This window comes from Pipistrellus hanaki, assembly GCF_964339955.1.
Source record: "Pipistrellus hanaki genome assembly, chromosome: 1".
NCBI lineage: Eukaryota > Metazoa > Chordata > Mammalia > Chiroptera > Vespertilionidae > Pipistrellus > Pipistrellus hanaki.
In genome coordinates this window covers 175,640,955-175,653,901 of record NC_140503.1, presented here as the reverse complement: position 1 = coordinate 175,653,901, position 12,947 = coordinate 175,640,955, and the positions used below count along the sequence as shown (strand labels likewise).

At 35.1% G+C, this 12,947-nt stretch overlaps 1 protein-coding gene across 36 annotated transcripts in view; it reads left to right on the top strand.

Moving 5' to 3' along the window:
• The window catches only part of ADGRL3 (adhesion G protein-coupled receptor L3), a 723,514-nt gene that overhangs the window by 270,338 nt on the left and 440,229 nt on the right, over positions 1-12,947 (top strand). For 21 of the 36 annotated variants that reach the window (XM_084885612.1, XM_084885602.1, XM_084885585.1 and 18 more), the window contains one exon: positions 12,593-12,796. The exons of the other annotated variants lie outside the window; for them this stretch is intronic. In XM_084885612.1, coding sequence (XP_084741738.1) covers positions 12,593-12,796 — 204 coding nt within the window. The remainder of the gene's footprint in view (positions 1-12,592; positions 12,797-12,947) is intronic. 36 annotated transcript variants of the gene reach the window in all.

Here is a 12,947-nt window from a genome sequence, read left to right as displayed (position 1 = left end):
AACCAGGCCTGCAGGGGAGGGCAGTTAGGGGTGACCAGGCTGGCAGGGGAGGGTATTTAGGGGCAAACAGGCTGGCAGAGGAGCAATTAGGCATTTATCAGGCTGTCAGGGGAGTGGTTATTGGGTAATGAGGCTTGCAGGTGGAAGCAGTTAGGGGCAATCAGGAAGGCAAACATTTGGGAGCCAGCAGTCCTGGATTGTGAGAGGGATGTCTGACTGCTCCTTTAGGTCTGAACCAAGTAGGATCAGGCCTAAACAGGCAATCGAACATTCCCTTAAGGGGTCCCAGATTTAAGAGGGTGCAGGTTGGGCTGAGGGACACCCCCCACCCCTGTGCACGAATTTCTTGCAGTGTGCCTCTAGTCTTACATAATAAAAGGCTAATATACAATCTGACTGAACAGCATAATGACTGCTTGCTATGATGCATTCTGACCACCAGGGTCAGATGCTCAATGCAGGAGCTGCCCTATGGTGGTCAGTGCACTCCTACAGGGGGAGCACTGCTCTGCAAGAAGCTGGGCTCATGGCTGGCAAGCACAGTGGTGCTGGTGCCTCTCTCACCTTCACAGCAGTGCCAAGGATGTCCAACTGACCTAGGGACCGAGGCCTCTTGGACTGCAAGAGGGTGCAGGCCCGGCTGAGGGACACGCCCCCTTCCCCCCCCCAGTGTAAGAATTTTATGCACCAACCCTCTAGTTACATTATAAATATTGAGTCTTTAATTTTATTTCCATAGACTGTTTCTCTAATATGTTCAGCAAACCATTGGATGCCTTTTATTCTGTATCAAGTTATTCATTTCCTTGTCTCTTTATCAAACCTACCTACTGTATATTACTGACAACTCACATTGCATCTACAAACAAAGATGATAATCCAAAGAAAACAGGAGATTGTATATGGTAAGAATCCTAGCAAAATTGCACTATTTCAAGCACATAGTTGTATTTGAAATATTACCATTTTGGGGGGAAAGTTTAACAGAAAGCTTGAATAAAAGTAGTAAGTTACAGATGTTGATACTGAATAGTTTCTGTAGTATTAAGAAACTGGAAATGGAGGAGAATGTCAGTATATATAGAAATTAATATTTACATAAAGCCTTGAAGTTTACAACATTGTCTAATCTAAAATGTTTAATATCCTAATTTGCATGGTCCTGATGAATGAAAGAAAGATTTCAAGCTTTTGAGTTTAATTCCAGTTCTATTGCTTTCAAGATACATGACCTTAACCAGTTTCACAGTTTCCTTCATTATTAAGGGGTAATTAGGCCTACTTTATTATAGTATACGGATTAAGTAAAATAATGTGTAGAAAGATCCTGACAGAAAGGTTCACACATAATCCTCGGAGAATGTAGTCATTAAAACATACCTTTTGGAATTAGAACTAAACACAAACACACAAAAACCAACTACCCAAATGACTTAGGTAGTAAGCAAAATTTAAAATATAACACCATCTTGGGGTCACTTACTCTCCATAGAGTTTTTCAAAGACTGCATTGTATATCCTTAATCCCCAATTGTGACAGTTTCTCTAATTATGAGCCTATACATTGTACAAACATTCCATCATTATATTCCGGACTCACCCACTGGACTGTAACTAAGTCTTTAATGAGTTACCAATGAAGATCTTAAGCTTAGATCAGCATTAAAAAAGTGTTAAAAGAGTGTGGAAAAGCTATTCAGAGTGCAAGCCTGTTGCTTTTAATTAGACTATAGGCCCAATACAACTTCTGCTTCACCATTCACCCTAGGTTTGAAGAACTTCACTAGTTAGTGAAACTTATCTCTCACTTTGGTATTATTAGTTTAGCGTGAAGTTTGATGGGAAATACATTGAGCAAAATTGGAGAAATCATTGTTTTGATAAAATGAAAAGATAAAATAATATCCAAAAATCTAAAGAGCATCATACAATGATTCATTTTTTTGTTGGACTCAGATGAGTTTAATACAGATTAGTTTTATTGTTGTATTAGAGAATAATAAATGGCATGGGAGAAAAGATTCAGATATGATTAGATCATGTAAATAAAAAATAACCATCTGTATTTATAAAAAGAATGAACAGTCAGCTTTCATGCATTACTGCTTCTCTCTGAGCAGTTAGTTACCATAAAAGTCGTAATTCTCCACACTACCTGAATGAGATCAGGACTATTCTTTTCTGTAGCTCTGGTTACATATCAACAGTGGTGGTGACCACTGAGCAGTGATCCTTTGTTTGTTTTTCCCTTTTGATAGTGAAGTTGTGAAACCATGTAAACCGGATGGGCACATGATTTAATAATGAGGACAGATAATACATAAAATTCAAAGCAACAGGCTGGCATGATGCTATCCCTCCAGGGAACACTACACATTTGCTTAAAAGGGAGCCTTTTTGATTAGTCACAACAGCTCAGGACAGTTGGAATTGCTATGATAATCCAGATATTTTATAGGTTGCAGGCTGTCTTTAAGAGGCGGTACTGATGCCCCACCTCTGCACACACATAAAAATCTTTTATGCCTATTTTTAAAAGTAGGTGTCCAATAATAATCATACTCTGTGTGTGTATCAACAACATAAGTAATCATTTTGACATGTGAGCTTGGTAACAAATCTGCTTCTTTGTTAACCAGCATATTGCTTTCACTTGTGTGTGTGTTGAACAGGGAATGGATGGGTTGAAAATCTCTACTACAAAATATATATATATATAAGGTTTTAGTTTTCTCAACTTTCTTCAGAGATGCTAGTTATGATTATCTTAGGATAGGGAAAAGGAACTCAGTAACAAGACAAATTTTTGTCAAAATGTATATTTTTTCTCACTGTTTCCCTCCCTCCCTCCCTTCCTAATTTTTTTTTTTGCACAAATCAAGTATAATTGGCAGTGGGAATAAGGGAAATTTCCCCTTATGATCGTTATAAAGATTTTTAACGAAATAGTTTACTTTGCAACATTCTGAAAGCACAACATTCCTTATCATTAAGAATTTATATTCTTAAACAAGGGAGTAGATGAAAAGAAATAAAGTCAGTATTCTCCAAATAATAGATTTCAGAATTTTATTTTTGTTATCATGAATTTAAATCTATTTGGAATATATTTACATATTGGGAGGCATTTTTAGTTAGAAAAGAAAAACTATTAGTTGTCGCTCTTTGATCAGTAAGTTATGTAACATGCATTTGTGTGATTTGAATGAAAATAATGTTTATGAGAAGTTGATTATAATTTTATAAATTTATATCACATAACAGAAACTTTATTCTCTGTTACTCATTTTAACAAATGTTTGAGGTATTTATATCACAATATTACAATCTAGGCAATTGTTAAAACAAGTAAGCCACCATTTTTCCCTCTGTTTTTGGGACAAAGAAGATTTGTACACAAAGAACATTTAAAAGTAATATTTCAATGTTGTTTCTTTTAACATTAGGAATTAATGTTCCCTTTAACTTTAACCATAACCATGTGTTGGAATCTTCACTATTCTCAGAATATCTTATACAACTTTTATTACTTGATTGTTCAGTCTTCTGATGACCGAAAGTTGAGCCAAAATATGTTTTATTTCACTATAAAAAGTTATGATGTATAGAAGAAGAGTGAGGCCTCTTTGAAGGGAGAATTTATAATCCACATAGGGTATACCAACACTTTATAAAACAAGTCTAGTGAATGAGTCTATTGAGTTAAATTGAATAATATAATACTTTCATAGGAATAGTATAAAAGTTGCTTCATCATACACAGGTGGACAATTAATCACTACTGAGCCACTTTCTTATAAGGGCCAGAATTGAAACAAATTTTTCGTGTTAGAATTTTCATGTTGCAATTTCTGCCTGGTGGTATCCTTGATCATGCACTTAAGTTGGAACTTTTTATGACTTTTGTTAGTGATTACTACCCAGCCTATAAAGGAATTATGCAATCCAGCCCGTGTTGCTCAGTGGTTGAGTGTCAACTCAGGAACCTAAATGTGACCTGTTCCGTTATCGGTTCAATGAATTGGGTTATGGGTTCAATCCCCAGTAAGTGGCATGTAGGAGGCAGCCAATCCATGATGTTTCTTTCTCATTGATGTTTCTCTCTCACTATCCCTCTTCCTTGTCTCTCTAAAAATCAATATATATATAAGCAGTTATGCCTTCGGGAAAAGTCAGGAAGATATAATCTTTTTATATGGCCAAAATGAAAGCGCTGGTGGAAAAGTATGAATACAGGTATGCATAAGAAAGCTCAGTTGAAAAAAGTACCTTTTCTTAGAATAAAATTGGAAAACAATTCTCTCTTTTTCTCTCTCTCTCTCCCCCCTCACCATTCCTTTCCTCATACCCCCCCGCCTCCATGCATATATGGTAGCATAGAAATTAAATTAGACACTTCCTATCAATCAGCCATTTTTTAATCAGCATTTGTTGTTTCAATATAATTTCTAAATTTACTAGCACTCTGCTCTTAACTGAACACTTTTGCACACAAGAGCTCAGTGAATACATGTAATAATCCAATGAGCCATATATAGTAGTCCCTGTACCTATAATTTTAGGGAGAAAAATAGACTCAGAGCAATTAATCTAATGATGCAATGACATTTAAAATAGTTGTTAGTAAAAAACTCAGAATCTCCTTACCATCTTGTGAAAACTTTTTTTTAAAAGATATTTTGATAACCTTCTGAGAGTTTGCCTTATTTTGTGGACCTATGATTTAAATTAGAAATAAACCAACCAAAACAATGTGTAGGACTTAGCTAGAATATTACAAAATAAATCAAGCAAAATTTATAAAATTTTACTTTAGAAAGAAAGAAGTTTTTTATTTGCTTAACCTTAAGAAGTACAAAAAATAAGATTTTAAATTATTAGGAGATTTAAATTTTACTTTATATGTAAATTTAGAATTTTGGACTGCAGTACTGAAATGAAGGGGAATAGTATGAAGTTTGGAGATGAAAAAAAATATATGTATATTAGTAAATAGTGAATACCTTGGGAAAATTACAGAAAGCCTGAGCAGTAGAAAAAATGGTTCATAAGGACAAATATGTAACACCATAATCAATAAAGAAATTGTTTAAAAAAGGATAATTTGAGCAAAGGATTACCCAAGATATTTATAGGAGGATAGATATTGTGTCTAAGAAGGTAATAATCAAAAGTAAAATTGAATGTGTAAGTTAAAATCATGGTTGTAATTTTAGTACATTTTAAACTCTATAAGAGCCATAGCTGCTTTGACTCCTGAAGTGTCAGCCTGTGGACTGAAGGGTCTCGACCAATGGATGTTTCTCTCACATTCATGTTTTTTTCTCTATCTCTCCCCCTCCCTTCCACTCTCTCTGAAAATCAATGGAAGCATGTCCTATAGTGAGGATTAATAAAACAACAACAACAACAAAATAACTCCACAAGATATGGTAAAATATTACCCTAAAATACACTTGTGAGAAATATTAATATATAAAAGTGATATCATTTGTAACTGATAAATTAACTCAGTTGGTATTTGGTTTTTACCATTTCTCTCACTTTAGAAATATCTTAGTAATGCAGAGTATTGTTTAGCCTAGATTCCAAGCTCAATGTCATCATCAATAGATGTTTGGAGGAAGAAACTAAATAGTTGACTGAATTACGTAGTGCCTCATCGAAGGAACAATAATATAGAAATGGTTGAAATTGGTTAGAAACAATGCTCATTTACTATTTTAAACTTAATATTTATAAGTAAATATTGAACTCTGAAGGTATATATATATTGAAATCTGATGTTTTTGATACTTATTTCAATTATTAGTTCTACAGATAAGATGGAAACTCTGGAACTACCATCAGAAATACTTTGCCTTTTACATGCTTTTTAGTTTTCCTTTCTTCCTGCTTCATATTTGCCCTAACTTATTCAGTAACTTTGATTCAATGATGCTCTTTGATGTTGGAGACTATACATAAACATGGAAATATTTTGATCATTTCAGCAGGTTATGAAATATTAATTCCATACTTGCCACTGAATAAAGCAGAATCTAAGTGTTTAAATAGTAAAACACTCTGAAGTAATTATGTAGACCACATGTGTCAAACACAAGGCCCGCGGGCCAAATCCAGCCCGCCAGGCCTTGCAATGTGGCCCGCACCGCGCTGTCATCACTGCACTCCGCTGTCAGTTTATGACATTGTCAGTTTATGACTGTTCAGTAAACCAGCGTTTTTCAACCGCTGTTCCGCGGCACACCTGGTGTGCCGTAGGTGCAGAAAAGACAAGAATTTTATAATTTTTCACTATTTTGTTTACTTAATATTTCATAATAAAGTAATTATAAAATAATTTCTTTGTGTTTATTTGATTCCTATTAAAGAGAATTACTTTATATATAGTCAATATAGGCACAGAGTTAAATTTTTTAACATTTTCTAATGGTGGTGTGCCTCGTGATTTTTTTCATGAAACAAGTGTGCCTTTGCCCAAAAAAGGTTGAAAAACACTGCAGTAAACCATTCGGCCCGCGATTTAGGCTGGATTTTAGATTTTGGCCCCTTCTCTGATTGAGTTCGACACCCCTAATGTAGACAGTTTGATTATGACAATAACTCATATTACTTATAATGAATATTAAATATTATATGGTTAAAGCAATTCACATTTTTTTGTTAAATTGTACCCAAGGATAATTTTCCCATTGATTTTAGACAGAATGGAAGGGATGGGAAGAGAGAGAGTAACATTAGTGTGACAGAGACACATCAATTGGTTGCCTCCAACTTTAATCCCGTTGAGGTTATGTGCCCTTGACCATAATCTAACCAGGTCTGAGATCCATGCTCTAACCATTGATCTGAACTGGCTACGACACCATTCTATTTTTTTTTTTTTAAATAGTGAATCCTTTAAAAAAAAATAATTTGAAGTCTTAATTAGATATGCATTTTTAATAGTTTTGTTGAGAAATATATATATATATATATATATATTATATTATATCTCACAACTTCTTTATCAGTTTATCCAATGATTGATACTTATGTTTTATTTGTCTTGGCTAGCCTATATAAGAAAAGCATCGTATGCGAATTGTCCCCTGAACAGGGAGTTTGACCCGGGGGCAGGGCTGGCTGGAGGAAGGGAGAGAGGCCCTGGCCAGAGGAGGCTGAGGTTCACTGGGCCTCTAGTTGTGAACAATGCTGCTATGAACATGGGGTACAGATAGTGGTTTCCTTTTTTTTTTTGGATAGATTTCCAGAAGGGGAATTGCTAGATATATGATAGTTCTTTTTAAATTTTTTTGAGAATCATCCATACTGGTTTCCGCAGTGGCTGGCTACACCAGTTTGCATTCCTGTCAGCACTGTACAAGGATTCCCTTTTCCTCACATCTACACTAGCATTTGTTCTCTTGTCTTTTTATGATAGCCATTGTTGCAAGCAGGAGACAATTTCACATCGTAGGTTTTTGTTTGCTTGTGTCTTTGTTTTCTGCTACTGAATCCATGATTTCTTTGATACTCTGGAACTAATCCCTTATCAGAGATATTGTTTGGAAATATTTGTTCCCATTCTATAGGATGTCTTTTTACTTTTTTCATAATTTCTTATGCTCTGCAGAAGCTTTTTTGTTTGACGTAGTTCCAATTGTTTATTGTTGATTTTGTGTTTTATTCCCATTTTTTGTTCTACGAGTTCCTTGGATTTAGGTCTTACATTTAAGTCTTTAGATATTTTGAATTAAATTTTGTGATTGGTGTGTGATGTAACTTTCCTTCTTTTAGATGTGAATATCCAATTATATCAGCATGATTTATTAAAGAGACTGTTTTTTCTCTATTTAGTATTACTGGCTGACTTGTTAATTATTAATTGAGCATATGTATCTGGCTCTTGATTCTGTTTCATTGGTTTATTCGTCAGGATTTTTTCCCCCTCCAAAACCATACTATTTGAGGACTATAGCTTTCTTGTATAGCTGAAATCAAAAAATGTATTTCCTCCTGCTTTGTTCTTTCTCAGTATTTCTTTAATTTTTCAATGAATAAAAAAATTTTAGGAATATTTTCTTTTCTATTTCTATAAAAACACCATTGGAATCTTTTGCATTGAATCTATAGATAGCTCTTGGTTATTTTAACAATATAAAATCTTCCAATCTATGAACACAAATGTGCTTGTATCTACCTCAGTTTCTCTTATCAGTGTCTCGTATTTTTCAGTATAGGCATCTTGATCCTCTTTTAATTTATTCCTATTTCATTGTCTTTATGCTATTGTAAATGGGTTAATTTCTTTATTTTTTTAAGAAAATTTGTTGTTAGTGTTACAGTTCTTTATAGGAGATAAGAATGAAGTTTTTTTCTCTCTTTAGAGAAGGTTAGAAAGAAGAAAAAGATGTGTTGACCTTATCATTACTTTCTGTCCCAGCACCAAATACTTGGGATACTTTAGAATTACACATGACAGAGTTTGAAATTGTGGTCTCCAATGGAGGTAGAAGAATAGTGTAAGGGAGGAGTATGTCTTGAAATTATAGTTAATGGCCGAGACTGGTTTGGCTCAATGGATAGAGTGTCGGCTTGGGGACTGAAAGGTCCTGGGTTCAATTCCGGTCAAGGGCATGTACCTTAGTTGTGGGCATATCACCAGTAGGGGGTGTGCAAGAGGCAGCTGATCAGTGATTCTCTCATCGATGTTTCTAACTATCTCTCTCCCTTCCTCTCTGTACAAAATCAATAAAATATATTTAAAAAAAAGAAATTATAGTTAATGCTATAACATTCTGAGGTATTTTTTAATTTAAAAGGAACATTTTCCCTTACACATCTAGATAAAAAAATGGGGCATTTATTATATGAAGGCTAGCTTCAAATATCTGAAGACAAGTGCCTTCTAGGAGTAGCTTGATCTGTTTTGCAAACCATTTGTGTAGCATTTAGATAAGTGAGTGGAGAATGCCAGGGTGTAGATATCACTTTTCTTGACATGAGGAACTTGCTGCCTCAAATGGATTTGGGTGTTTCAAGGACAGAGTGATCATGGACTTTTCCTGGGAAATTTCAGATATTTTTAGCAGGGATGATCTGAGGATTATGTAAGCATGTTAGTTGAATGATTCCTTACAGACTTAAGATTCCATAGTCCTAATGGAATACCAGTCTCAAAAGTCTGTTTATCTTGAAGACATATTTTTATAATAGCTTAAGGAAGAAAAATTAGATTTATATTTATAACTCAAATATTTTCTCCAATGTTTTACAGTACCATAAGTCTAATAGATACAATATTTTGTTTATGCCAAAAGTTAAGATTTTGGCTCCGTTCTAATAGCCCTTTTCCATATGGACAGTGTAACAACTTCCATATTTTCTCTCACTGACAGGTACTCTAGATTTCTTTCATAGAGATGTTTAATTTAAAGAAGTCTACAGACACCGTATATTCCAGCTTCATAGAACACATCAGAGTCTAATTTCCTTTAACACAGGACTCAAATTCTACTTTGCTTCCTGATATTTTTGAATTCCTCAAACTTACTCAATAAAATGAAATAATTTTATTCTTTGATCCATACTTACTGTTTCTAATTCTGTAGACCTTGCTCTCTTGTTCTAGTTTGAGCATGTTCTTATTTCTTCTTTAACTTAAGATTATTTTATTAAATACAGACACTATTATATTTTTCAGGTAATTCCACTCTAGATGCATTTAAATCTGTCATCATTTTCTGTGGACTCTAGAAATTTCTTGAAATAAATGATCTCTAATTCAGTAGAGATCACTATTCCCTTTCTCCCCCCCTCCCCCCATATTGTACCCTATTCTTCCTTCCCAGGAGCTTTAATTAGAATTCCAAACAGATGCTTGATTACCCCAAAACTAAACTATTTGCCCACTTTTTTTTTTTTTTTTTTTTACAAAATCTATGATCTACTTATTGCTAAACTCTCTGATTTCAAGACTTAGAATCTTACCATTCTTCTCCCAGTCCACTACATGTAACAACTTAACAGCTTCATTGGCCGTTGTACTATTTCATATATATATATATATATATATATATATATATATATATATATATCCCATTTTGCCCTCTTTTGCCCCCTCCTCCCAGCCTCTACCCACTCTACCAGGTCTTCACTACCCTCTTGCCTGTGTCCATGAGCTATGCATATAAGTTCTTTGGTTTATCTCTTCTTGAACCCCCAACCCCAGACTGTTCCATGACTTCATGCTTCTCCTCTTATTTTGTTGGACAATTTCATTGTGTTCATTAGATTCCACATATAAGTGAGGTCTTGTGATATTTGTATTATGTCATTTCTTCAACCCACCAAGGTGACTCCAGCCTGAGGGCTTTGCAGCAGCCTGGAGTGGTCTTCATTATTGCTGCTGACGGCTAGCAACTCGAGATCTCAGTTTAAATTTTACTCCCGTAGACAAGTCTCCCATAAACACTTAAACAGAGTAGCTTTTTCTTTTACCGTCTTTTTATTTATTTATTCATTTATTTATTTAATATGTGTCCATATCCCCCCATTGCCCCTACCCCCCACCCTCACTCATGACCTCACCCTCCTGGTGTCTGTGTCCATTGCTTAGGCTTATATGCCTGCATACAAGTCCTTTGGTTGATCTCTCACCCTTACCCCTATTCTTACATGTTATCCTATTTCAACTTCCTGTAAATTGCTCCTCTCTATATGGTATTTTTAAAAATTATATTTTTAGAATATATCTTTATTGTTGAATGTGCTACAGATGTCTCCTTTAAAAATTATTTATCCATTTGTATAATTTCTCTCACAAAAGAATGGATGATTCATTGATGTAGGTACGTCGTCCGTTTTGTTTATCAAAATCTTCAGTACCCAGAAAAAAAAGCTGGCACGTCATGGGAACTGCGTAAATATTTGTTGAATGAATGAATGGAACACAATGCTTCTACACTCCACATGTCTTTATTTGTCAACTTGGCTGTGGGTGAAATCTTCCAACTTCGTAATATCTGAAGCTTGTAGGCTAATACAGCATTCTAATATTTTGCTAAATTTCTTTCGTACAGTAGTTATAAAGATGTTAGGGAAAACGTGCCTATATGTATCTGTATAAAAAATAATGAGAAAATGGTCACAGTGTTATTTGGGGCTATGAGGAGAAGGATATTTCGTAAGTTAAATATCAAAAGTGATATCACTGGATTTAAACATTAAAGGAGGCACTTACTTAGAGATTTTGATTTTCACAACTTTTTTTTGGCCTTAAAACTTGTTTCCTTCTTTGACACTTCCTTTCATTCACACAAACTATCAAAATAGCATCTAGACTATCTTTTGTAATGAGCTTAAGTAAACATGATGTTTTTGTAGTTGTAATCTAAACTTTTTTATTATCAATGGATTGACAGATTTCTTTATTTTTTGTTGTTGTTTTCAATAGGATTGTAATATTTCTTGTGATTTGAAAGAAAATGTGTTTTCATTCTTAACTTGCAAATATTTTATATATCAATAAATTACATCCTCACTGTGCAGACTTCCAGTGTTAGAAAGATTATAAAATTCTCTTGCATTATTGAATTTCTTAGTTTCTATCCTGACTATTCAATGATAGTCATGTAGCATTTTTCATGTGTTTTAAATATGCATACTCTAGTATGTTAAAAATAGTTTTGTAAAGCAAAATTCTTATATAGACTTTTTCTTATTTTGGCAGGAACATTTTTATCATTCCTATTTATTACACTTGTTGCAATTAGTGTAGAGAAATGTGTATTTTATGTACCAATTCACCAGAAAAAAAAAATCCTGTACTGAATTAGTTGTTTTTCATAGCATATGATGTATGACTGTTTTGTGAATTAAAAAAGATCATATGTGTGAAATTTTATTTTTTTCATTATTGTCTTGGTCCTTCTTATTTACTCATTGATGTAAAATGTACATTTGTCAGTAAAATCACTGTGTATGTAAATGGCAAAAAATATGTGTATATCCTTTTCACCTTAATGTCCATCACAGATCTTAAAACAGTATCTTTCAAAATAATGTTAAATGACCTGAAACATAAATAAATATAAAACAATCCATGTAAGTATAACCATACAATAAACAAAACTAAACTAATAAAAAACCACCTCTGAAACTTTTTTCATTTGTTATCCTAAGAAGCTTTTTTTGTGTGAAACTATGTAGTGCAGTAAACCAATTTTTTTTACACTTATATAGATATTAATGCCCATAATTGGCATCAGAATGCTGTGAGTCTATAAAAATATAGACAACATTTACATTTTTTTTCAGGTAGCTTTCTCAGTTTTCAATAATCTTGTCTAATTTTGTAACCCTCATCGGGGATAGGGTGAGGTGTTTGGCTTAGTAAGGCAGTGTTTAACTCGGACAGCCCTACATAGTCATCCTCACCCTAGAGGTTGGGGGATATGATCTCCTCAGGCCAGGGTTGTCTTAATGGGGCCTGGGGTGGCTAGTGGATGGGGCCTGTGGCCTGCAGCTGACAGCAGCCTTGGGAATAGCCTTTAGCGGGCTCCTCTGAGGCGGTACTGAGCTGAGTGGAGTCTGATGGTGCCCGCAGGTGGCAAGCACATTGAGAGACATCCAGCCCTGGCTGCTCCACTGCGACATGCTGAGCGCAACCCAGGAGGCGCGCTCCCACCCAGACATCTCCTCCAGCAGCCAACGGCAGAACGCGCCACAGCCCATCGCGGACCAGGGCCCCGGGGAGCTGCCAGAGGAGTTCGTGGTCCAGGTGCCCAAGGAGCTCAGATCCCAGCCCAAGGTGCGGCCAGCGGTGGGAGGTGGGGAAGGGGGCTGCGGGGGGCTGGGCAGGGGCTCCTGGAAGCTCAGCCCAGGGCAGGTTTAAAGGTGCCTTTTCATATGTCTGCGGCTAATAATTGCACTTGGTTGTGTCTTAGCCAGCTGTTTAACAA